Below are 26,410 nucleotides of genomic sequence, written 5' to 3' on the forward strand. Positions count from 1 at the left end.
ATGGTTGCACTCACAAGACTCCCAGTTACACAGTAAATGTTCGATAAAGTCCCTCTTTATGTCCCAAAAACTCAGTTTTGTTGGTGCGTTTTGTTCAGTAATCCAATGGCTCCAAGGCAGTCACAGCAGGCAGACGAATACATACTAAAAGTACCGGTAAAGTTTGTCAAAACATGTCAAACGATGATTATAATTAATCCTCAGGTTGTTTGTCTTTATAATCAATAATATTTCAACCGGACAATACCGTTTTCAATAGAAAGGAAAAATAACAAACGGAGCTCGCCGAATCAGGTCTGCAGAGTTCCTCTGTCCTCTGACCAAAAGGGCTGTTTACTCGTCGTTTCTCAAAATAAAAGCCTGAAACCATGTCTAAAGACTGGAGTTCCTATGGCTTCCACTAGATGTCAATCTGATTCCTAACCCATTGGATTCTCTATAGGCATTGAGTTGAAAAACAGCTACATGAAAATAATTCCACTTCCTGAATGGATTTTTCTCAGGTTTTCACCTGCCATATCAGTTCTGTTATACTCAGACATTATTTTAACAGTTTTTGAAACTTTAGTGTCTTCTATCCACATCTACCAATAATATGCATATCCTAGCTTCTGTGCCTGAGGAACAGGCAGTTTACTTTGGGCACGCTTTTCATCCGGAGGTGAAAATACTGCCCCCTACCCAAGAGAGGTTAAAGGAAGACTTACTTACATTGCCCATTAACCCACACACACACATTTTAAATTCTTTCTTAATCCCCAAATGACATTACAGTCTAGAAGGATTCCAACATTTCATAGGTCATGGATATATGGACACTTATGAGTACAGAAACACTTTTTCCATACAGCACACACACAAGTAAGAATTTCACTGTTAGTCTACACCTCTTGTTTATAAAGGATGTGACCGCACACCCAAATGATTTGATCGAACACTGTCTTGTGCTTTATGCTGCTTCCCAGTGGAGCAAGGAGGTATTGCACCGTATGGTGAGTATCTGTCCCCCTTGACCACTGCTATAGTCTGTCTGGGACATAGAGCCAGCCTTTGACATGGTCACTCTATCCCCATGGTCACCTATTAACCAAGTCTTGGTGATTTAATTAGATTAGGGGAATCTGTTTTAGTGCCGTGGCAGAACAAATAGCCATATAGTTCAGCTCTCCTGGACAACAAGTGACCATTGCTCTGTCCCATCCAGACACTCCTGTAGCTACAGGGATTGAAAGAGTTCTGTTTAACAGTAGCATGTACTGCCTCCACTCATGGCCATCGCGCTGTCTCTGCCTCCCCCTCCCTGTGTTTCTGTCTCAGTGAGGTGGTGATTTGATGTTAGCTACTCCCTCTCCTCTTCCCTGTCCCTTTTCTTTTCATTCATCTTTATCCATACCTATACATTTTTCCCTCTGCCACTTCCACTACCTTGACCCACTTCCACTACCGTGACCCACTTCCACTCCCTTGACCCACTCTTTTTTTTTTTTTTACCTGCAACTGTCCTTATCACCCTCTCCTTCTTGCCTCCCTCCTACAACCATCTCTCCACTATCTTCTCTCCCCTTCCCTCTTTCTCCAGGTGTAGCAGCCAGCTCCTTCTTTACCTCAGGGAAGTACGCCATTGACCCGGAGCTAAGGGGGGCGGAGTTTGAACGCATCACTCAGAACCTGGACATCCACTTCTGGAAGGCCTTCTGGAACATCACAGAGACTGAGATTCTATCTGTGAGTCACTGACCACTGGATGGACTTTGGAATGGGTCGCTAGTAGAATACTCTTCCCTTGCGCTGGGATGTACAGCTCAGTGGTAGAGCACTCTTCCCTTGCATGCGTTTGTCTCAGCGTTTGTCCTGTTGGCTATCTTGACTCTCTTTCATGCGTCTCATAGTTATGTAGTTACAGAGCTTGTAATACTGTCACTGTGTTTAGATTTTACTGGATGCTTTCCTGCCATGAGATGCTCTCAGCTTTGTCTTTTTGTCAAGTTTATTGACCTACAAATGACCGGAAGTTCAAAACAAAAGAATGAAATGATATGGTGAATTATGAATGTTTATCTGATTTGCCCTCTGCCTTCACTCTTTCTTTCTTGTCCCTCCTCCTGAAGGAAAAGACTGAAACATTGCGGTGTATCTGTGACGGATGACAACGTAATCTTCTTCCTCCTTGCCTTCTACTCGTCCCCTCAGAGTCTAGCCAGTATGACGTCCACCCAGGTGAAGGTGAACCGTGCCCTCTCGGTGCCCCCTGTGCCCTTTGACCTCCCGCTGGTGGCCAATCCGCACCTCACTGTCACCATAGAGGCCCCGTCGGCCCACACCGGCCCTGGCCCCGTGCAGATGAGGCTGATCTCCTACGAGCTGAGGGAGGGGCAGGTAACTAAAGCCTTGTTCATATTGGCATTTTGAAGTGACTCAAATCCTATTTAAAAAAAAAAAAAATTATATCTGATTCAAATCGTACTTTTCCTGCCGTCTGAACAGCCAAAAAGTACATGGGATCGGATATTTCAAGCCACATTTCAAACCACCTTTACATGTGATGAAAAAGGAGGACCAAGGCAGTTTTCATATAATACATTTAAATGCCTTTATTTTTATGGCGCGTTCAATGGAAACCAAGATATAAAAAAAAAAATAGTAAGCAATACTATACACACAAAAATTTGAAATACTGTAAGTATGTTATCAAAATGCAAATTAAGGCTAGAAGCATAATCGAAAAACGTTTTGCAAAGTAAACAAGTTTGTATTGGACAAATGCAGGTAGGTCCCGCTTGGTTCTTCGGTTCCTAGTGAATACAACCCTGGTCTCATACTGGTTATATTCCAGTCTCAGCTGATTCTACATCAAAGTTCACTGTTGTTAACCTTTCAAATCTGACATGCAGAACCTTTTAACTGGTAGATCAAAATGTGCTGCTGTCGCTGTACTAACTTTAATAGCAGCAGTCTGACAGTGTGTATTTCTCATATTAATTGGCTTCAAGCTGTTGAGAAGCCTCTTCCTGAGTGAAATGCTCGAACATCAAGGGATTCTGTTAGTTTGCGTTTCCTTTGTCTGAGAGCAGCTGTTGTAAACAACAGTGTCTTCTCTGCTCATCCGTGGCTCTTAATCCCTTTAAATCCTCACACACACACACACACACTCACATTTATTTATTTGGGGAGGTATTGAACAGCAGAGCTGAGCATCTGTAGTCTGGTATTAAACCAGACATATCAGCCAACACTTTCAACTCACTCATTGATCCTGCTCAGTCAAAGAGCTGTCGTTTTATGTGGAGGACACAAGCGAACGCCTCTCTGCTGTTCCCTGCTAATGTTAATGAATGGGAATGAGGATGGTGTGTTTGTGGTGGAGATGGAAGGACAGTCAGGAGCAGAGAAAAAAACGCACAGCTAATCCTGACTGAAGGGATTGTTCAACAGAGAGCTGTAAAGCAAACAGACAAATCAATATCTGTAGCAATTGTGAAAACATAATTTTTCTACCTTTTGATTATGATTGTCTGTCTGTCTCTGTAGGACAGTGAGGCGTTGCTGTCCCTGTCTAGTTCTGAGGGGGGTCCGATCTCCCTGTCCCTGGGAATGAAGACCAAGCAGAGCCCCCCTTCTCGCTGGCTCCTGGTTCACTACCACGGAGGAGGCTTTGTGGCCCAGACCTCCAAGTCTCACGAGGTAACAACACATTCTGTTCTCTCTCGTTCGTTCGTTGGTAAGGAATTGACATCACGTTTCACCTTTAACCTAACTAGGGTCTCTATGGTGGGAGCCCATGGTGTGGCCTGGTTCTCTCCACAGCCTATCTGTGTTCAAGACATCAATGTATTTTTTAAAATATATTATAGTTAACTGGAATCAAACCATTCTAATGAACAGTTTGGGAGTTGCGTTGTTAGAGGGGTACTTGGTGGTCTTGAGGATATGATTGTGTTTTCACTCCATGGCTTCCCTGTAGTGAGCTGTTCCTGCTAAAGACCGTTTAATTCATCCTGTAGGGTTGATGGACACACTGACTTTATTTGTATCACTCTATTATCTAGTAATTGGTGCAGGCCAGCCCCCCTTACCCCCTCTTCCACTCCTGTCTCTTTCCTCCCTCCTCATTCTCTCCTCTCTCCTTCTCCCCCTGTCCTCTTGAAGTGGTCAGCTCAGAGCTCAGCCTCTGACAGATGAGACAGTATTATATAACCAGCAGGCTACTTTTAACCACTGAGAAGCGTCACCATGAAACCAGAGTGGACTGGCAGTCCCTTGATCTCCAATAGCCTAGCAACCAGAGGCTATAGGAAGTGATCTGAGGAGGAACAAGCCTGTCATGTTGAATTAGCCTGGAACTCTGCATGAAGTTATTATGGCTTTATATTTCATAGACATCTTCCATTAGGGCCTATCTGTGTGTGATCTCTAGACTCTCTCCTCTAAACCTGTCCTCTACGCGTTCCTCCTTTCTGATCATTATTCCCTTTGTTCTCTACTCTCCTTTGTCCTAATGACCTCTTCTGTCATTTTTGTAATCACTTTGGCTCTTTGCTTTCTTTTCTCTCTCCTCCCTCCTGCACTGTACCCACTCTTGTTCTTCCTTCTTCCCCCTGGCCAGTGGGGGGATGGATAGAGCCTGTGAGGGCAGGAGTCTGTGGTGTCTCCATTTTTCACTTTTCCCCCTCCTGCCACCTTCACTCCTCCTCCTGGAGTGTTCAGGGAGATGGATAGTGTCTGAGGGCTGAAGCTCTCACTCTCTCACACAGAGGGAGCTGTGTAGTGTGAGGGCAGAAGTCTGTGGTGTCCCTCTCAGTACCCCATTGATCCAGACCCCCAATAATGGATGGGCCACAACTTAATCACTCAAGTGTGTGTGTCAGAGGTGCTAGCCCAGAAGCAGATTAACCACAGTGCCTGTCTCTGCGGAGTGGAACTACTACACCCTGTAACCCCGGCAGTAGGAGATGATCTGCAAGGTTATGGATAGGTGGGCATACTTTCCATACACACCTCTCATCAGGACAGTTTAGACCCAGCCTGTTGTTCTGTGGGTATTCTTCTCTCTATGGGGGCCGCTGGCAAACCTTGTGATTGTCAGATCTGGCCAGCCGTGCTGACGGGTGTCAAAACGCATCATGTACTGACAATGGCGATCGTTCAGATTGACACGCAGGTACACACACCACACACGTCAGCGGTGCCAGACTGGGATCCATTATGACAGCGTGGCTTTAAGAGTGCAGGGCAGATTCCCAGGGATGGTGTTGAGGTGGTGTCTGGCAGTGTGATGTGGTCACATCCAGTCATGGGCCACTGAGGTGAGGCTCTCTGTGTATTGTTTAGAGAGGCGGAGCTGTCACTACTGACACTGTCCCTGATGCTTAGAGAGAAGAGGAGAGGTGTTCTGTAGAGGGCAGACTAATATTGTCAGATGAGATTTATTGTCAGATGTACGCTCTCTGACTAGGCTAAGTACTTGATGACCGTACAAGGTTATAATAATAAAAGCAAATATTCTAAGGATGTTTTGATCTGAGAAGTATGTTTCTAAGAATGCTAATCACTTAGCTACCATGACATCAAATTGCATAGCAACAACAGGTTAACACCACCCCTGTGTAGTGAGAGCAAGGTTGTCATGTTGCATTTGTGAGCACAGTGCGCATACCTGGTATTTTCCTAACAGAATTACCAAACTACCACTGGAGTTCTGCAGTGTACGTTTGAGGTTGGGTTGGTAGTTCACCATTACAGAACCTGCAAGGTGGGAATCTGATACCAGGACCTCTTCTCCTATCCTTAACACCACCTCCTGTAAAGCTAGCTAGGGGGCACTAAGAAGCATTCAGAACTGCAAACAGCACTCTGCCTGCCCTGGTAGGGGGTTAACTCACTCCTTTCACCTCCATTCACCCCCTTTCTTTCTTCTCCAGCCGTACCTGAAGAGCTGGTCTCAGGACCTGGGTGTGCCCATCCTGTCTGTGGACTACTCTCTGGCCCCTAATGCCCCCTTCCCCAGGGCCCTGGAGGACTGCTTTTACGCCTACTGCTGGGCCATCAAGAACCACCACCTGCTGGGTAGGACTACACACCACTACCACTTTATCTTAGAATAAAGGATCTTTAATATCCCAGAGTGGAAAATGTCTTTGACAACATTTTGATGCTGTGTATATGTAAATGAACATGCCTGTTTTTTTCAGGTGGGCTTTATTTGCAATGATCTCAATATTTACCATGGATACTTCCTGGTACTTAATAGATTATTATGACAGAAAGCTAAAGACTGGTTAGCTTGGAACTCACTCAACTGAATGTCATAGTCTCAACTTATGTCTCCAAATATAAAACATTGTGGGAGAAGATGAAACATTGCCCCATATAAACACGGGCACAGAGAGTGGGACTTGGAAGTGTTATATAGACTCTCACTTTTAGTCATCTTTTCTCCTTTCTCTCCCTCTTGCTGTTTCTCTCTCACTTTTTTGCCTCAATCTAATGACTGACTCTCCTCTCTCAGGTTGGACGGGGGAGAATGTCTGTCTGGCCGGTGACAGTGCCGGTGGTAACCTGTGTATTACAACATCGATGCGCGCTGCCTCTCATGGTGTGCGAATGCCTGATGGCATCGTAGCTGCCTACCCTGCCATCCTGCTCACCGCCTACGCCTCGCCCTCCCGCCTGCTCACCCTCTTTGACCCCCTACTGCCCCTCAGTGTGCTCTCCAGGTGTCTCAGCGCCTACGCAGGTACGACTGTGTGAGAGGGAGCAGAGATGGTTTACTGCACCGGAGTGTAGTGCGTGGTGTTTGTGCATGCCAATCAATGCTGATGAGTGATGGGTACCACATTTCCCCTCTCCCCCTCCCTCTCTCTCCCAGGTGAGGAGCCCCAGGCAGAGAAGAAGGTGGAGAAGGTGAGCACTCTGAGCATGGTGAGGAGAGACACGGCCCTGCTGCTCAGAGACTTCAAACAGGGAGCTTCCAACTGGATCCACTCCCTACTGGACCCCAACAGAGCCGCTGCCACGGCATCAACAGGTGTGTGTTTGTGTTGGAGGGGCTGGGGTGTGTCTTGTGGTGAGAGGGTATGTGTGTCTCTATGTACTTGTGTTCACGCATCTTTGTGTCTGACTGAGGTGAAATAATATTTTCCTATTACCGGAAGGGCCATGTATGTATGATTTTTATTAAAATTGATATCCATAGTTAACATCTTAACCAATCAATCACCCACGGCTACCACCCTGTTACGTCACACCCTCATCCATACATATCAATTCACTGCTTAGTCTCAGGCCACAGAAGGCTCTCCCCACTATAATTGTGTTGAAACCCTGCAGTAAGCAGACTATTCCAGGCGTCACCATGTTACCTGACACACAGCAGCTGTGGGCCAGACTAATGACTTTGTCATTGGGGGGTGTACATTATTAAAGGCCATGATGGGGACTTCATTATTAATAGAAGAGCTCAGTGAGTACAGCTTTGAGAACAGACAAGCCATGACACCTCTTACAGCTGTGTTGTGACGGGGAGATCATATCGTAATGACACCATTATTGCTTAAAGCTAGAATCCGCAATTGAAACGATAACAAAGCGGGCACCCGCCTCTGTTTTGGTAAAAAGCTGAGGGATGGGCCTGGAGCAATGTAACCACTCAAATTCAAACTGTAGACTGCTATGGATGGAAGGAACCCATGTGATAAAAAATGTAGTTTTAACCATGTTTTAAAGCTTTACAGTGTTAGTTTACATTTATATCGTTTACATTTATAACATTGGCGTGAAATAAGATTGTGTGGTTCTGATGGGGTGTGACAGTTGAACTAAGCTCACAAGGCATTTTTAAGTGTTATTCGTCAATCAATGGTGTATATCAATAATTTATTTGTCCAAAAATGAATGTAGTATCTAACGATTTTAGCTTTTATTATCCATCTCCCGATAACTGCATGTCCCTCACTCCCGCCTCTTCTCACCGTCCTCCAATCATGTCTTCATTGATGTTTCCCTGTTCCATAATGGCCTCAGTCTTTCTCTCACTCTGCCTCTGTCTTATTTTGGTTTGTCAATGACTTTCTCTTCTCTCTCCAGACACGTCTTCGTCAGTGAGGAAGAGAGTGTCTGAGGCATCCATCAGCTCACACCACTCGAACCCCCCTGAGCATCCCTTGGACTTCTCCCTTAGGAGAGAGTCTCTGAAGAGCCTCGTAGGCCACGCCAACAATGCCATCGCCACCCCCGCTGCTGCCCCCACCACACCTGCCCACAATGCAATGGTGTTCCCCGAAACCACGGTATGATACTCCCTGAGTTTCCCTTTAAAGCAGATGTAGGATCAGATTACCCTCCCCAAATCCTGACCATTTGGGGGGGGGGGGGGGGGGGGGGTAAACTGACTTCTGATCAGTGTTGCAGATTCATCCTTCTTTTACAACAACTTCAGACACACTTGTCACTGAAGTGTTGGTGTTTGTCTTAACTAAGCCTCTCTGAATAATTTATGCAAATAGATGGTGACCAAGCTGCTTGTCTTGTTCCCTCCTCCACAGACTTAACTGGCGCAGACAGAACTGTGTGTCTGAGTGTAACCTGTAGTGTGTCAGTATGGGGATCATCTCTGGTGCTTCTGTAAAGCCAGTCTGAATGAATGCCTCTGTCTACAGGGGGAATATGAAGAACTGTCACATGATGTCACAGTGAAACATGTCAATGTTTGTAACTGTGATTTGAAATGTGAAAAAATATACCTGAGGCTTGTAGATTCTTAGAACAAGTGTCTGGTCCCAACGGAAAGATGCATCAGTATGATCCAGTATCATCAGGTCTCCACATCCTGGTCTTAGTGTTAACTTATGTATTGCCATGGTAATCTATTTTTCCTGTACCCCTCCAGCCTGACAACGTGAGCTTCTTCCTCTCCAAAGAGGTGGTGTCCATGTCGGATGCTCTGTCTTCTGTTGCCATAGCGCCCCCTGAGTGGGAGGAGGGCGTGGTGCTGGAGCACCCTCGGGAGTTCCCCCTGGGCTTCGAACCGCTGCGTTCTGAGCGGCTGGCTGAGATGAAGCTGGCCACCTCGCCTGTCGTCAGGAACCCCTACATGTCTCCTCTACTGGCCCCCGACAGCATGCTGAGAGGACTACCCCCCATACACCTAGTGGTGAGAGGGAGGGAAATGGAGTTGAGGACTGGCTTGTCCCAATCCTTTTTGGGTCTTTTCCACCAATTATTATTTTTTACTTGATCCTATAATATCCTTTTTGACACCGTTTATCTCTCCTCCCCCTAGGCCTGTGCATTAGACCCCATGCTGGATGACTCTGTGATGTTTGCCAAGCGCCTGAGGAACGTAGATCAGCCAGTCACCCTGTGTGTGGTGGACGACCTTCCCCATGGCTTTCTCAGCCTATCACAGCTCTCCAGGGAGACTAGGGAAGCGGCTAACGTTTGCGTCAACCGAATCAGGGACGTCTTTGACCAGAAGGACTCGCTCCAGGAGCCGCGCATGCACCGCAAGCTGGAAAGGACCAATCACCGTGCTTCCTCTGTCGCCACGGGTGACCCAGAGAAACTCTTTGCAACACCCATTCAGGAGGAGGAGCTGCTGGTTGCCAGGGGAGGGGCTCTAGTTCCAGATGGGGAGGGGCTAGTTGGTGTGGCAGCACAGAACAACAATAATGTTGTGGGATAAAGACATAATCAGGGGTTTGCTAGATGAAGAGTGCTGTTTGTCAAAGGATTTAAAAGAGGGGGGAATTTGGGCCATATGAAGCCTGGGAGAGGATAAGCGAATAGAGTGAAGGAAAAACAGCAGGAGGAGGATATGCAGAAGGTGTTGGTAGCGTGCCCAGTTTTGGAGAGACAGAATGAAGCACCCATGGATAGAGAGGACAGCAAGTACTAAATGCAACTTCTTCAGTTTTCAAACTTTCAATTGCTGTTTAGCACCATCCACAGTGACATGTTGACCACACACACACTAAACCATTTTGCCTTTTGGGCGGCTGCATTGTGCTCGGTGTAGAACTGTGAGTTTGGAGCCAGGACATTATGAAACAGCACAGAGCGTTGGGGTGAATAGTCGATCCATCTCCCTATAGAAGACTATTCCAGTCCCTAATCAGATAGTGGTAGACGTGCAATGAGCTCCTACATAGTGCCATCACAACTTAATGGCCACTTGTCTTTTAGGGAGCCACTCTAAATCAAGCTTAATAACTGTAGAACTCTGAGGTCTGTTAAACTAGTTGGTTGTGAGTACTGCCGCTGTTCGGTCACTTACTCTGCTGATTGGCCCATCAATAGGACGCTGCAGTGCTAAAAACAACAAACTTAGAAACTGGAAGGATTTCGTAGTACCTTGAAATTCCACATAAATTGTTATCCATAATTGATCGTATTATGCCATAGTATTCCTTGTTGTTTTTATTTATTGTGTGTGTGTACTCGTATTGTATTATTTAAAAAATCCTGGATTATAGTTTTCCCTATTTGTTCAAGGCTTTTAAGAGCATATTTCCTAGCTGTGTAGTGCCATACTCTATGGCTGCTCATTCCTAGTTGTTCAAAGTAGCCAAATGTTAACCGCTATCACTCTCACTGTAGTGACTAGTGGTCAGTTAGCCGTTACCCACCCAACCAGTCACCTCATAGTGAGATGTGGCTGAGGGTTGATATTATGAGGCCAATATAATCTCTATATGCTGGTCTGTCTTTTATACTGATATATTATAACTAGCCAATCATAAATAGCTAATGCAATATTATAGCTGCATTTTCATTGATCAGTGCAATCAACAGGATTCAGTGGAGCCATGATGATATTGTGTTGGATTTAAGTCACTGTTGTGGGAGCAAAGCATCAAGTCAGTCATTTTTGATTTGATCATTTTTATTAACGCCAAGTATTACGTCTTATGATTTTAAGTCTCTTGTGCTCAGCCTTTGTTGCCATCTAAAATAAATCACTTAGCTGTCTATAGACTGACTGCCTTTAGAAGCAATGTTTTTTAAAAGACTGGAAATCCTTTCTCTATTTGCGCAGTGAATAACTTCAATAAGAAAGCCTGAAGCAGACAGATGCACGGCCCATCTCTTCATACTATCTGTACATCACTGCACTGACTGCCAAAAATGCAGCCCTCTATCCCAGGATGCAGTGCATTACACTGCCACAGCCCTTGAGCCAGGGGACGTCCTGCTTGCTGAACCATTTCTGCATCTCTGTCCAAATCAGAGGATCCATTCTGCTCCAACAGCCTGTACCGAGTGAGCAGGAGAATCTAGAACAAGCATGATAGTGAGCTCATACTCACTGAACAGGTGACTTCTCTAGTTAGAGAATGTGTCTTTCTATGCACCTTTAGGACATTCTACAGTGGCTGACTGACAATCTGTGATTCTCTGTCCTATTTGCTGCCAGTGCTTATTGCAGTGTTTTGAGGCAGGCTGGTAGAAATTAAAAGAGCTGTTAAGTGATTCCCTTGAATACCTTCACGGTTATCTTGTTTTTAGAAGTATTGTGTTTAATGGTTGCTGGTTATGATAATTTCACACTTTTTCTTTGTAAGTTAAGTGTAAATGTTTGTTTCGTGTGTCAGTGTTTAGTGCCCATGTGCGTGTCTGGTAAGTGGATTCTGTATGCGTCTATCAATGACTCTTAACATTGCACGTGTTTGTCAGTGCTTGTGTGGGTGGAACATCTACCATCTTTGAAACCATGATTGTGTGTTTTTAATTGCAGCAGTAAAGCAGCACGTGGGTGTATGGGGCCATGAGTTGTGACCCAAGCCCCTGAATCTCATGGGTGTTGTACAGTACACTATTGTTTAGCCAAGCAGGACTTCTGAGATCCCATTTAACACTATGCATTCTGTCAGCCATCGCTATGATGCATTACAAGGTCCAAGGTCCTTGATTAATAAAGTTATCATTGTGTTCTAGCAACATAACTGATCATGCATTTTGAGATTTAGTAGCCTGGCGTCTCCATTGCCAGAGTAGATATCATAACCCCACACCCGACCAGCACCACTCCAGGCCCTATGGGATGCCCTGAATGGCTCCTATAGACTACTAGCGCCCCCAATGAGCAAGGCTAGTACAGCCCTCTGATCTATCTATGGAACTGTGTAATGGTGGGTTAGAACCGCTTGGTGGTTTAGGACCAAATCCTTTTTGGGTTGTGGCTTTAGTGTTTGTTTCTGGTCCTGGTCAGAAACATTGCTCTTGTTTTCTTGGTGGGTCACAAATTATTTTATATGGGTCACAGTGCAACAACTTTGGGAACCACTGCAATAAGCTGCTCTTTTAATGGCTACCAATCCTTCACCTGATCTGAGAGGAGGGCAACGCACCGGAGAAATCCATGACATGGTGCTAGTCCATCTGCCATCTTGTTTTCACCTTCCTAGTCCTATTGGTTGTCAGGAAAGGGAAGGAGCCATTTGAGAGCATTGGAACATGGTCTCCCTCCATATGTGGGCCAACCACTGTTTCTATGCCTCTAGAGGATTGATGCATCATGTATTTGTGTGCATGTTGCTGTGTTCAAAACAACTTGGATCTTGGAAAGTGTCAAATCAGGACGTCAGTGATCTTCACGTCGCAAAGTCTGAGTTCTAGAACGAGGCCCACGATTCCGAGTTGGAGGAAGGTTGTTGGAGATCGCTTTTTTTCCCTCGAGTTCCCAGTTCTGAATGCTCGGAAGTCAGAGAATTTCCCGAGTTCCTGGTTGTTTTGGGCAGTATGCACCTTTTTTGGGTCTTGAAATGCAAATTGGCTGAAGTAGTGTTGAGAAATGTAATGTGGCTTTGTGTGTTTTGATTGTACATTGTACTTCAACCATTTCCCTCGTATAGGCTATTTACACTGGATTCAACATCTCTTAGCCTAGAGCTAAAGATGTCCCGGGCTAACATAAAACATGCAGTGTGAAAAGCCTATTAGTCAACATATCTAAAAGCTGTTTAGGTCAAGTACCCGGTCGAATGTTACCCTACACACAGCTATGTAGTAACACACCAGCATCCTTTCGTAGATTTTATCTCCTGTCTTTGGTGAGCCATGTCTGTTTTTCGATCTAAAATTCGGTCTTGGTTGAAATGCTTTCGATCAACCCTGAGGCTAGTTATGCAAGGCTATTTTCCATTTCCATTTGGTCATTTAGCAGACGGTATTCCACTTAGTTTGCCTAGAGCATTGTGGAATCTACACAATCTGGTCACTTGAGAATCATTTCCTCGAATAGAAATGACCCTGACTGCCTGCTTCGCAGAATGTGTTCTTTATAGGAAATGTTTTTCTTTATTTTTTTGTCCCACTTAGACCAGGGGTTCTCAATGGGTTCTGTAGAGGTACTGCCGGGCGTCCGCAGCCAGACACACATTTCACCAATTATATATTTTTCAACTCGGCTATTCCAATGTGCAATATGTCGATTGCAGGATATTACCTTTAAAGCAGCAATTCAGTGGAGCCATGAGAACTGCAACATTTTCACTCCGATGCCAACAGGCGGGCCTTTTTAATGTTCTTTCCCCTGGCCCGAGACTTGGTTCGTTCAGCCATAAACTGCAGAAGTCATAACTCCTTGTAGACTATTTTTATCACACGAGTTATGATTATGAGGGGGATCCTGATGAATTTGCGCACATAAAATGGGTCCCCTCCCCAGACCCAAAACGTTTGCGAACCCCTGACTTGCACTTTATCACACAAGTGGTATTGTCTATGTTAGATTAAGGCAGAACCAAAGATTGCATCTAGTTTTATATGAAACTTGCTGTCACTGTCATTGACATTAGTAACAGACATTTTGGCCTGGGTTGATGTCCTGGTGGCTGTATCATTGAGATCTACATAGTAGTTCTTTGTTTGCACTTTATGGAACAAGATGCTGTTGTTAATATAGAGCTATTGAAGATAACTATATTTTATTAAAGCCTACACAAAGCCATAGACTGGAAGTAAATGTTTTGAAGTTTACTTGATTTTTATTTTACAACACCACAAGTGCAATCATGTGAATAAAAAAAGATGAATCTATATTACAAAAATAAAATGCATTTCCTGTATAGAAATGTTTTACTTTGACTTGTTATTCCATTTATTTTGTTTTTGACTCCTGTAATGTCTCTTTACAGAATTGGTTGAATGTTTCACATATGGATTGAGTATTTTGTCTCTTGTAACCCTTGTTTATTCTCCTAAACGTGTTACATCTATTTATTTCAAAGCTGAAATACGGAATTGGGGCAACAGACATTTTGTGACCTATGGGTAAATCCATTACCTGTCAATCAAATCTTAAACAGGATTACAAGGCTGTTTCAACAAGCTTATTCTGTTTATCAATCTGACTTTGACACAGTCAGGTCTATAAAATGTGTACATTGACCAAGTTTTTATACTTTTTGCTCTGTACGCTACCACAATGGATTTATTTGAATGGAAACCAAATGAGCTGAAGTTGCAGGCTTTCAAATTCGGTGAACGGTGTAGGAATTACAGCATGTTTTATAGCCCTAAACACTTCAGAATTCATCCTGCTGCTTTTGTCAGCAGTCACATCAATAAATACAAGGGAACCAGTTCCATTGGCAGCCATAAACGCCCACGCCGTAACACCACCTCCACCATGATTCACAGATCAGGTGGTATGTGTTGGATCATGGGTAGTTCCTTCCCTTCTCCCTACTCTTCTCTTCCCATCATAATGGTACTAGTTGATCTTTCTCATCTGTCCATAGGATGTTGTTCCAGATCTGAACATTTTTTTCCCGATGTTTGGCAAACTAATTTGGTTTTCCTGTTTTTGAGGCTTACCAATGGTTTACATCTTGTGGTAAACCGTCTATTTACTCTGAAGTCTTCTCTTTTAATGTTGACTTTAAGACAGATACACCTACTTCCTGGAGGGTGTTCTTGATCTGGCCAACTGTTGTGAAGGAGTTTTTCCTTCACCAGGGAAATAATTATTCTGTCAACAACCACAGTTTTCCGTGGTCTTCCCGGCTTTTTGGTGTTCCTGAGCTCACCACTGCATATTTTCTTTTTAAGAATGTACTAAATAGTTGATCTGGCCACACCTGCTTTTGCTATCTCTCTGACGTTTGTTTTGATTTCTCAGCCTAATGATGGCTTGCTTCACTGGCAGTGACAGATTCCGAGTGACAGATTCCGAATGCAAATGCCACACTTGAAATCAACTCTTAGACCTTTATCTGCTTACTTGTAAATTATCTAATAAGGGAATAACACACCTGGCCATGGAACAGCTGAGCAGCCAATTGTCCAATTACTTTTGGTCCCTTAAAAAGGGGGGACACAAAAAGTTGTGTAATTCCTACACCGTTCACCCAATTTGGATATAAATACCTTCAAATTAAAGCTGAAAATCTGCACTTTCAGCTCATTATTTACTTTCAAATCCAATATGCTGTGGTAGAAGATAAAATAACTTGGTAAATGTCCATATGTATTGATCTGACTGTATGTTGCGAACTCCTCAGACGACTTATGCCTGACGTCCACCAGATGGGTATGTGTTTTGTTTAACCGGAGGTTTAGCCTGCGTTTTACGTACGTGGCGCACGTTCTTCACTTTACAACTATACTGAACAAAAATATAAATGCAACATGCAACAATTTTGAAGATTTTACTGAGTTACAGTTCATATAAGGAAATCAGTCAATTAAAATGTATTAATTAGGCCCTAATCTATGGATTTTGCATGACCACTGGGTAGCCAGGCCCAGCCAATCAGAATTAGTTTCCCCCCACAGAAGTGCTTTATTACAGACAGAAATACTCCTCAGTTTCATCATCTGTATGGGTGGCTGGTCTCAGACGATCCCGCAGGGTTAGAAGTCGGATGTGGAGGTCCTGGGCTGGTGTGTGTGCTCAAATCAAATGTTATTGGTCACATACAAATGGTTAGCAGATGTTATTGTGAGTGTAGTGAAATGCTTATGCTTCTAGATCCGACAGTGCAGCAGTATCTAACAGGTAATATCTAACAATTCCCCAACAAAACCTAATATCTAACAAATTACACAACAAAACAATTAGTAAAGGAGTGGGATAAGAATATATAGAAGTATAAAACATAAGGATGAGTGACAGAGCGGCTAAGATGCAATAGATGGTAAAGAATAGATAGTGAAGGATACAGTATATTCATATGAGATGAGTAATGCAAGATATGTAAACATTCTTAGTGGCATTATTAAAGTGAGTAGTGTTCCATTTGTTAAAGTGGCCAATGATATTAAGTCTAGGTAGGCAGCCGCCTCTCTTTGCTAGTGGTGGCTGTTTAACAATCTGATGGCATTGAGATTGAAAAACAGCTTCTATCTCTCCGTCCCTGCTTTGGTGCACCTGTACTGACTTTGCCTTCTGGATGGAAGTGGGGTGAACAGGCAGTGGCTCAGGTGGTTATTGTAGGTGTCCTGGAGGGCAGGTAGTTTGAAATAACAGTAGCGAAGCGATATACGGGCACCGGTTAGTCGGGCTAATTGAGGTAGTATGTACATGAATGTATAGTTAAACTGACTATGCATATACAGTGCCTTGCGAAAATATTCGGCCCCCTTGAACTTTGCGACCTTTTGCCACATTTCAGGCTTCAAACATGAAGATATAAAACTGTTTTTTTTGTGAAGAATCAACAACAAGTGGGACACAATCATGAAGTGGAACGACATTTATTGGATATTTCAAACTTTTTTAACAAATCAAAAACTGAAATTGGGCGTGCAAAATTATTCAGCCCCCTTAAGTTAATACTTTGTAGCGCCACCTTTTGCTGCGATTACAGCTGTAAGTCGCTTGGGGTATGTCTCTATCAGTTTTGCACATCGAGAGACTGACATTTTTTCCCATTCCTCCTTGCAAAACAGCTCGAGCTCAGTGAGGTTGGATGGAGAGCATTTGTGAACAGCAGTTTTCAGTTCTTTCCACAGATTCTCGATTGGATTCAGGTCTGGACTTTGACTTGGCCATTCTAACACCTGGATATGTTTATTTTTGAACCATTCCATTGTAGATTTTGCTTTATGTTTTGGATCATTGTCTTGTTGGAAGACAAATCTCCGTCCCAGTCTCAGGTCTTTTGCAGACTCCATCAGGTTTTCTTCCAGAATGGTCCTGTATTTGGCTCCATCCATCTTCCCATCAATTTTAACCATCTTCCCTGTCCCTGCTGAAGAAAAGCAGGCCCAAACCATGATGCTGCCACCACCATGTTTGACAGTGGGGATGGTGTGTTCAGCTGTGTTGCTTTTACACCAAACATAACATTTTGCATTGATGCCAAAAAGTTCAATTTTGGTTTCATCTGACCAGAGCACCTTCTTCCACATGTTTGGTGTGTCTCCCAGGTGGCTTGTGGCAAACTTTAAACGACACTTTTTATGGATATCTTTAAGAAATGGCCTTCTTCTTGCCACTCTTCCATAAAGGTCAGATTTGTGCAATATACGACTGATTGTTGTCCTATGGACAGAGTCTCCCACCTCAGCTGTAGATCTCTGCAGTTCATCCAGAGTGATCATGGGCCTCTTGGCTGCATCTCTGATCAGTCTTCTCCTTGTATGAGCTGAAAGTTTAGAGGGACGGCCAGGTCTTGGTAGATTTGCAGTGGTCTGATACTCCTTCCATTTCAATAGTATCGCTTGCACAGTGCTCCTTGGGATGTTTAAAGCTTGGGAAATCTTTTTGTATCCAAATCCGGCTTTAAACTTCTTCACAACAGTATCTCGGACCTGCCTGGTGTGTTCCTTGTTCTTCATGATGCTCTCTGCGCTTTTAACGGACCTCTGAGACTATCACAGTGCAGGTGCATTTATACGGAGACTTGATTACACATAGGTGGATTGTATTTATCATCATTAGTCATTTAGGTCAACATTGGATCATTCAGAGATCCTCACTGAACTTCTGGAGAGAGTTTGCTGCACTGAAAGTAAAGGGGCTGAATAATTTTGCACGCCCAATTTTTCAGTTTTTGATTTGTTAAAAGAGTTTGAAATATCCAATAAATGTCGTTCCACTTCATGATTGTGTCCCACTTGTTGTTGATTCTTCACAAAAAAAATACAGTTTTATATCTTTGTTTGAAGCCTGAAATGTGGCAAAAGGTCACAAAGTTCAAGGGGGCCGAATACTTTCGCAAGGCACTGTATGACAAACCAAGAGTAGCAGCAGCGTAAAAGAGGGATTGGAGGTGTCACACAATGCAAATTGTCCGGGTAGCCATTTGATTACCTGTTCAGGAGTCTTATGGCTTGAGGGTATAAGCTGTTGAAAAGAATTTTGGTCCTAGACTTGGCGCTCCGGTACTGCTTGCCATGCGGTAGTAGAGAGAACAGTCTATGACTGGGGTGGCTGGGGTCTTTGACAATTTTTAGGGAATTCTTCCGACACGGCCTGGTGTAGAGGTCCTGGATGGCAGGTAGCTTAGCCCCAGTGAAGTACTGGGCCGTACGCACTACCCTCTGTAGTGCATTGCAGTCGGAGGACGAGCAGTTGCTGTACCAGGCAGTGATGCAACCAGTCAGGATGCTCTCGATGTTGCAGCTGTAGAACCTTTTCAGTATCTGAGGACCCATGCCAAATCTTTTTAGTTTCCTGAGGGGGAATAGGCTTTGTCGTGCCCTCATGACTGTCTTGGTGTGTTTGGACCATTCTAGTTTGTTGGTGATGTGGACACCAAGGAACTTGAAGCTCTCAACCTGCTCCATTACAGCCCCGTCGATGAGAATGGGGGCGTGCTTGGTCCTCCTTTTCATGTAGTCTACAATAATCTCCTTAGTCTTGGTTATGTTGAGGGATAGGTTGTTATTCTGGCACCACCCGGCCAGGTCTCCGATCTCCTCCCTATAGGCTGTCTCGTCGTTGTCAGTGATCAGGCCTACCACTGTTGTGTCATCTGCAAACTTGATGAAGTTGGAGTCATGCCTGGCCACGCAGTCGTGGGTGAACAGGGAGTACTACGGTGTTGAACACTGAGCTGTAGTCAATGAATAGCATTCTCACGTAGGTGTTCCTTTTGTCCAGGTGGGAAAGGGCAGTGTGGAGTGCAATAGAGATTGCATGATCTGTTTGGGTGGAATGCAAATTGGAGTGGGTCCAGGATTTCTGGGATAATGGTGTTGATGAGAGCCATTACCGGACTTTCAAAGCACTTCATGGCTATGGATGTAAGTGCTACGGGTCTGTAGTCACTTAGGCAGGTTGCCTTAGTGTTCTTGGGCACAGGGACTATGGTGGTCTGTTTTAGACATGTTGGTATTAGACTAATTTAGGGACATGTTGAAAATGTCAGTGAAGACATGCCCGGAGCGCACACTTCAGTTTGTTGGTGAAATGTACACCGACAAACTTAAAGATTTCCACCTTCTCAGAACTAGAAGCACAAACATTTTGCTACACTCGCATTAACATCTGCTAACCATGTGTATGTGACAAATAAAATTTGATTTGATATGTCCATAAACACACCAGCGAGCTGGTCTGTGCGTGCTCTGAGGACGCAGTTAGGGATGCCGTCTGGGCCGGCAGGTTTGAGAGGGTTACCACGTTTTACTCATGTCTGTCACGGTGAAGGAGAGCCCACAGTCTTTGGTAGCGGGCCGCGTCAGAAGGACTGTATTGTCCTCAAAGCGCGCAAAGATGTTTAATTTGTCTGGAAGCAAGACGTCGATGTCCGCAACGGGAATGGTTTCCTTTTTGTAATTCATGATTGTCTGTGGACCCTGCCACATCTTGTGTTTGAGCCGTTGAATTGCGACTCCACTTTGTCTCTATACTGACACTTTGCTTGTTTGATTGCCTTATTGCGGGAATAACTACACTGTTTGTATTTGGCCATGTTTCCAGTCACCTTGCCATGATTAAATGCGGTGGTACGTGCTTTCAGTTTAACGCAAATGTTACCATCAATCTGCGGTTTCTGGTTAGGGAAGGTTTTAATAGCCACAGTGGGTACAGCATCTCCTATACACTTCCTTATAAGCTCGCTCACCGAGTCAGCGTATACGTCAATGTTATTGTCTGAGGCTATCTGGAACATATCCCAGTTCACGTGATCGAAGCAATCTTGAAGCATGAAATCCGATTGGTCAGACCAGCATTGGATAGACCTAAGCATGGGCGCTTCCTGTTTTAGTTTCTGCCTGTAGGAGGGGAGCAACAAGATGGAGTCATGGTCGGATTTGCCAAAAGGAGGGCAGGGGAGGGCCTTGTATGCATCGCGGAAGTTAGAGTAGCAATGGTCGAGCGTGTTACTCGCTCGTGTACTTCAATCGATATGCTGATAGAATTTCGGTAGCAGTGTTCTCAAATTAGCTTTGGTAAAATCCCCAGCTACAATAAATGCAGCCTCAGGATATATGGTTTCCAGTTTGCATAAAGTCCAGTGAAGTTCTTTGATGGCCGTCTTGGTATCCACTTGTGGGTGATCTACACGGCTGTGACGATAACCGAGGATTGTTTTCTTGGGAGATAATACGGTCGGCATTTGATTGTGAGCAATTCTAGGTCAGGTGAACTAAAGGACTTCATGTTCATGTGTTGTTACAATTATGTTTCGTTAATCATGAAACATACATCCCCACCCTTCTTCCCGGAGAGATGTTTATTTAAGAATCCAGGTGGCTGTACCGACTCCGACAGCATATCCCGAGAGAGACATGTTTCGTTGAAACAGAGTATGTTACAATCCCGGATATCTCTTTGAAAAGCAACTCTTGCCCTGATTTCGTCAACTTTGTTAACTCGGAACTGGACATTAGCGAGTAATATACTCAGAAGCGGTGGGTAGTGTGTGCTCATCCGAAGCCTCACTAGAAGACCGCTCCGGCACCCTCTTTTCCGGCGGTGTTGTTTTGAGTCGGCCTCTGGAAACCCTGGGAAGCCCTGGGAAGTGCAGACAAAGGATCTGCTTTGGGAAAATCGGATTCCTGGTCGTTGTGCTGGTAAGTTGACGTCTCACTGATATCCAATAGTTCTTCCCGGCTGTATGTAATAACAACACTTAAGGTTTTCGGGGCTGACAATGTAAGAAATAATATGGTCTGCGATTGTGAGGCTGGTACTGCAAAAGTCTCTAAAATTACGGAGGTGGCTTGTGGTAGAGAAATTAACATTCTATTATCTGGCAGCAGCTCTGGTGGACATTCCTGCAGTCAGCATGCCAATTGCACGCCCCCTCAACTTAAGACATCTGTAGCATTGTCTTGTGTGACAAAACTGCATATTTTAGTGTGTTTTTATTGTCCCCAGCACAAGGTGCACCTGTGTAATGATCATGTGGTTTAATCAGCTTCTTGATATGCCACACCTGTCAGGTGGATGGATTATCTTGGCAAAGTAAAAATGTTCAATAATAGGGATGTAAACAAATTTGTGCACAAAATTTGAGAGACGATTTTTGTCCGTATGGAAAATTTCGGGGATCTTTTATTTCAGCTCATGAAACATCGGACCAACACTTTACATGTTGCGTTTTATTTTTTGGTTCGGTATAGCTAAAAGCTAGCTAGTTGGAGTCTGTGTACTTCTGTTTGTACCACAGCACAGTAAAGAAACAAGTTGAAAATATTGAACGGATACAGCACACAGAACGCACCGCAACCTAGTGCAGCACCCCCAACGTACAGTTGTGGACTGCTCCATTGACAATGAATGATTTCTGACGGAACGCAAAGAGTTTGATGCATCTGGTGGACATGTGGCAATAGACCTATTTGTATGAGGTATGCTAATCGTATGGATAGCACACAAGCTGTTAACCTCAAAGTATAAACAGTTGGGAATAAGGTTGTTTAGTGTCTGTTCTATATCTAGGAGATAAGAAGGCTCAGGAAATAGTTTTTCTAACACACATTTAACCGCTTATTTTTGTTGGCTCATAACTGCCTCCATACTTCTATTAATTTGTATAAGTTACCTTCAGACTAGTTCCATGACATGATCTGACAAACACCACTGTGTTAATGTTAATGTCTTTAGTTTAATTTGACCGATTTTAGATTTTTTTTATTATGTTACTCAGATTGAAGCACCGGTTTTAACTGCATTACATCAAATTTAGTGTGCCAATTGTTTTTTATTTTGTGATGTAGGGAACATAACCCAGCATGAAGTTTAATTTTAAATGGTTTAAAACTGGACTAGTGTTTTAAAAAATCTTTAGCAATAGGAGAGAGCTGCCTAATATAACTGAATAATGATCTTTGTATAATTAACTCATTAATAAGTAGGCATTCGTTAGCGGGCAGTGTCTGTCTGGACTAAGGCAGACCGTTTATTTGTGGGCTATTATTGAATTGAATGTATTTTGGGTAACAGACATATACAACAAAATGTACAATATGGACCCAGAGGAATTCACTTGAAAGTATTAATTAAAATGCTTGTTTCCAAAGTGGTCCTCGATGGTAAAAAGAATAACACATACCCTACCAGTCAAAAGTTTTAGAACATCTACTCATTCAAGGGTTTTTCTTTATTTTTACTATTTTCTCCATTGAAGAATAATAGTGAAGACATCCGAACTATGAAATAACACACATGGAATCATGTAGTAACCAAAAAAGTGTTTAAGAAATGAAAATACATTTTATATTTGAGATTCTTCAACTAGCTACCCTTTGCCTTGATGACATCTTTGCACACTCTTGCCATTCTCTCAACCAGCTTCACCTGGAATGCTTTTCCAATAGTATTGAATGAGTTCCCACATATGCTGAGTAGGTTGGTTGGTTGATTTTCCTTCACTCTGCGGTCCAAATCATCCCAAACCATTTTAATTTTGTTGAGGTCTGGGGATTGTGGAGGCCAGGTCATCTGATGCAGCACTCCATCACTCTCCTTCTTGGTAAAATAGCCCTTACACAGCCTAAAGGTGTGTTGGGTCATTGTCCTGTTGAAAAACAAATGATAGTCCCACTAAGCGCAAACCAGATGGGATGGCGTATCGCTGCAGAATGCTGTCGTAGCCGTGCTGGTTAAGTGTGCCATGATTTCTAAATAAATCACAGACAGTGTCACCAGCAAAGCAACCCCACACCATAACCCCCCCTCCTCCATGCTTTACGGTGGAAAATACACATATGCAGATCACCCGTTCACCCACACCTTGTCTCACAAAGACACGATGGTTGGAACCAAAAACTCTCATTTGGAATCCAGACCAAAGGACACATTTCCACTGGTCTAATTAATGTCCATTGCTCGTGTTTCTTGGCCAAAGCAAGTATCTTCTTCTTACTGGTGTCCTTTTAGTAGTGGTTTCTTTGCCGCAATTTGACCATGAAGGCCTGATTCACACAGTCTGAACAGTTGATGTTGAGATGTGTCTGTTACTTGAACTCTGAAGCATTTATTTGGGCTCCAATTTCTGAGGCTGGTAACTCTAATGAACTTATCCTCTACAGCAGAGGTAACTCTGGCTCTTCCATTTCTGTGGCGGTTCTCATGAGAGCCAGTTTCATCATAGCGCTTGATGGTTATTGCGACTGCACTTGAATAAACTTTAACATTCCTTGAAATTTTACGTATTGATTGACCATGTCTTAAAGTAATGATGGACTGTTGTTTCTCTTTGCTTTTTTTTTTAGCTGTTCTTGCTATAATATGAACTTAGCCTTATTTGGTAAAAGACCATCTTCTGTATACCACCCCTACCTTGTCACAACACAACTGATTGGCTCAAACCCATTAAGAAGGAAAGAAATTCCACAATTTCTTTGTTAATTGAAATGCATTCCAGGTGAATACCTCATGAAGCTGGTTGAGAGAATGCAAAGACCATGCAAAGCTGTCATCAATGCAAAGGGTGGCTATTTGAAGAATCTCAAATATAAAATATATTGTGATTTATTTGACTTTTTTTTTTTTTTTTGGTTACTACATGATTCCATGTGTGTTATTTAATAGTTTTGATGTCTTCACTATTTTTCTACAATGTAGAAAATATTACAAATAAAGAAAAACCCTTGAATGAGTAGGTGTTCTAAAACTTTTGACCGGTAGTGTGTAATGATTAAAGACAAGACAAAATGTCAAACATAAATACATTCATTAAACTTTACATGCAACTTTTATCTGAACTTGTGAAAATCATGTAGCCTATCCTTTGTGTGATGATTTGTGTAGTGATTTTAGAAGGTGTAACCTACTACAGTCTTGTTCAATTCTATGGGTCTAGGCTAAAAGTGAAGAATAGGCTTATAATGTGAGTGAAAACCCCACCCATCGAAAATGTTTGATCAAATAGGTAACAAATTAATTTCACTGTGATTGATGTATGTCTCTTGAATGTGTCGCAATCTGAGAGCGAGAACGCGCATTCTGCCTCTGTTACAAGTGAGTGGGAAAGGAGTAGGGGCGCGTATCCAAAGCGCGCTCACACCTGAATTATTGGGGCCACATGCATCGGCAAAAGACGAGAACGCGCGCCCTGTGTCTTCTCTGCTTCCCTCTCGGATACTGTCGTTTCCTGCATTCTAGTTGATTGGCAAGTGGGGCCGGGACGACCACTGAGTAGCGAAATCCTGGTATAAGATGGAGGTTTGTGAGAGACTTTTGTGCCTGGCCGTGGTGTCCAGCGTTCTCTGCGTTGGCTCGGTTCTGGGGAAATACGTGAGAGGTATCGTCAATACCAAGGAGGTAAGGTGTTTGATACCTAATGTATCACTTGTGACAATGACACCATTATTAGACTCGTCAGCGCCTTCTCATGTAGCCTAAAGCCTTTCCGTGTTTATATTCTATTGTGAGTGTGACGCGCTCCGAAATTGCCTGATCATATTTATTCCAAACCAAGCAATTCCTCCAAGATGTTACAGGCTGTCCATACTGCCTTGTATTTGTGCGCATCTCTGTGTGTCAGAGCAAGCGTATTTATATTTCTATCTTCATCGTTCTGGCTCTGTGGCTCTCACCGAACGGTAGAAGAAAGCTGTGCATGTTTACGAGAATGTGACTTGCAAATCCATCTAGCATTTATTTTTCTTTGTGATAGCGCCAAGTGTTGGCGATATCCTACACTGTAACCAAAATAACTCGCATCCATCATTCGCATATAATAACGGTAACCCCGCCGTTACAGGTGTACGTCAGTTGTCGCTCACGTCGCATATTGTTTATTATTTGTCCTCCATCTCACATCAGCTGTGCTCCAACACTTAACACTAGCCTATCAATATAAAACAGTCTTCTGATATCAATCTATTATCAATATCAACGATACTATTATCTGATTTAATCTGTTTCCGCGTTTAGATGCTGTGCTCACATTGTTCCCATGTGCACCAGACAGATGTGCGCCAGCCGCGACTATCCCGTGCACTGAGCTCTCTCATAACTCTTCTCATCTCAGCTCTTTTAGTGTCCCAGATTCTGCATAACAGTTTGATGATCAGGTGTGATATTTAACCCATGACATTCATGATTCATAAAGTAGGCTAACACCTGTCCTTCACAATATAATTAATTCCCTCTTCCCCATTCCCTCTTCAGAAGGACCATAATGGAAATAAACTTTATTGTGTTATCCTTGATGATTTTCTTATTGTATGTGGAGTGCCCTTATGTACGTAATAATATAAAATTGTCTAATAAAATCAATCAATATCATATGTAGGAACACTTAGGATACTTATCATATCATGTTGCTTCCAATCAAGAGCTATTGAAAATTGACTAACTATAATATAGTTAACTAGCTAAATACACTAGTGTTTGTATCAGACATGCTTATGAATAACATAAACCATATTAGATCCCCAGCTCATGCCAGACGTACTCTATACTCTCTTCTCTTACATGGTGTGTGTTAGTCTGAACCAGGGCTGTGTCTTCCCTCAAACACCATGTCACTGCTCTGAATGGACTGAAACAACACTCATCTGGACATGTTGATATAGTGTGTGTGTGTGTTGTCGTGGGACTGTTCAACACATCAGTCTTGTCTGCGGACTCCCACCCAAGGTCACACACACACACACAGCCTCACTCCTCCACCTCAAAGTCACAGTAGAGTACAACATATCAAATCAGAAGGCAAGGTATGATCAGGTTCAGTGATGGTGGGGAGGATTATAGGTATGATCAGGTTCAGTGATGGTGGGGAGGGTTATAGTTATGATCAGGTTCAGTGATGGTGGGGAGGGTTATAGTTATGATCAGGTTCAGTGATGGTGGGGAGGATTATAGGTATGATCAGGTTCAGTGATGGTGGGGAGGATTATAGGTATGATCAGGTTCAGTGATGGTGGGGAGGATTATAGGTATGATCAGGTTCAGTGATGGTGGGGAGGATTATAGGTATGATCAGGTTCAGTGATGGTGGGGAGGGTTATAGTTATGATCAGGTTCAGTGATGGTGGGGAGGATTATAGGTATGATCAGGTT

At 43.5% G+C, this 26,410-nt stretch overlaps 2 protein-coding genes across 5 annotated transcripts in view; both read left to right on the forward strand.

Moving 5' to 3' along the window:
- The window catches only part of LOC110537667 (hormone-sensitive lipase), a 42,005-nt gene extending 27,936 nt beyond the window's left edge, over positions 1-14,069 (forward strand). For 2 of the 3 annotated variants that reach the window (XM_021623884.3, XM_021623893.3), the window contains 9 exons: positions 1,580-1,725; positions 2,191-2,376; positions 3,529-3,681; positions 5,919-6,063; positions 6,506-6,733; positions 6,866-7,024; positions 8,083-8,285; positions 8,885-9,148; positions 9,278-14,069. In XM_021623884.3, the coding sequence (XP_021479559.3) occupies positions 1,580-1,725; positions 2,191-2,376; positions 3,529-3,681; positions 5,919-6,063; positions 6,506-6,733; positions 6,866-7,024; positions 8,083-8,285; positions 8,885-9,148; positions 9,278-9,679 (1,886 nt within the window). In that variant the 3' untranslated portion in view covers positions 9,680-14,069. Of the gene's footprint in view, positions 1-705; positions 993-1,579; positions 1,726-2,190; positions 2,377-3,528; positions 3,682-5,918; positions 6,064-6,505; positions 6,734-6,865; positions 7,025-8,082; positions 8,286-8,884; positions 9,149-9,277 lie in introns of those variants that run through there. The other variant, XM_090192381.1, reaches the window with a different exon arrangement.
- Positions 14,070-24,343: 10,274 nt separating this feature from the next.
- Positions 24,344-26,410, forward strand: part of LOC110537757 (transmembrane protein 145) — a 32,140-nt gene continuing 30,073 nt past the window's right edge. For both annotated transcript variants that reach the window (XM_036942162.2, XM_036942152.2), the window contains exon 1: positions 24,344-24,664. In XM_036942162.2, the coding sequence (XP_036798057.1) occupies positions 24,560-24,664 (105 nt within the window). In that variant the 5' untranslated portion in view covers positions 24,344-24,559. The remainder of the gene's footprint in view (positions 24,665-26,410) is intronic.

Source organism: Oncorhynchus mykiss, chromosome 2 (assembly GCF_057628025.1).
Source record: "Oncorhynchus mykiss isolate SJ-2025 chromosome 2, ASM5762802v1, whole genome shotgun sequence".
NCBI lineage: Eukaryota > Metazoa > Chordata > Actinopteri > Salmoniformes > Salmonidae > Oncorhynchus > Oncorhynchus mykiss.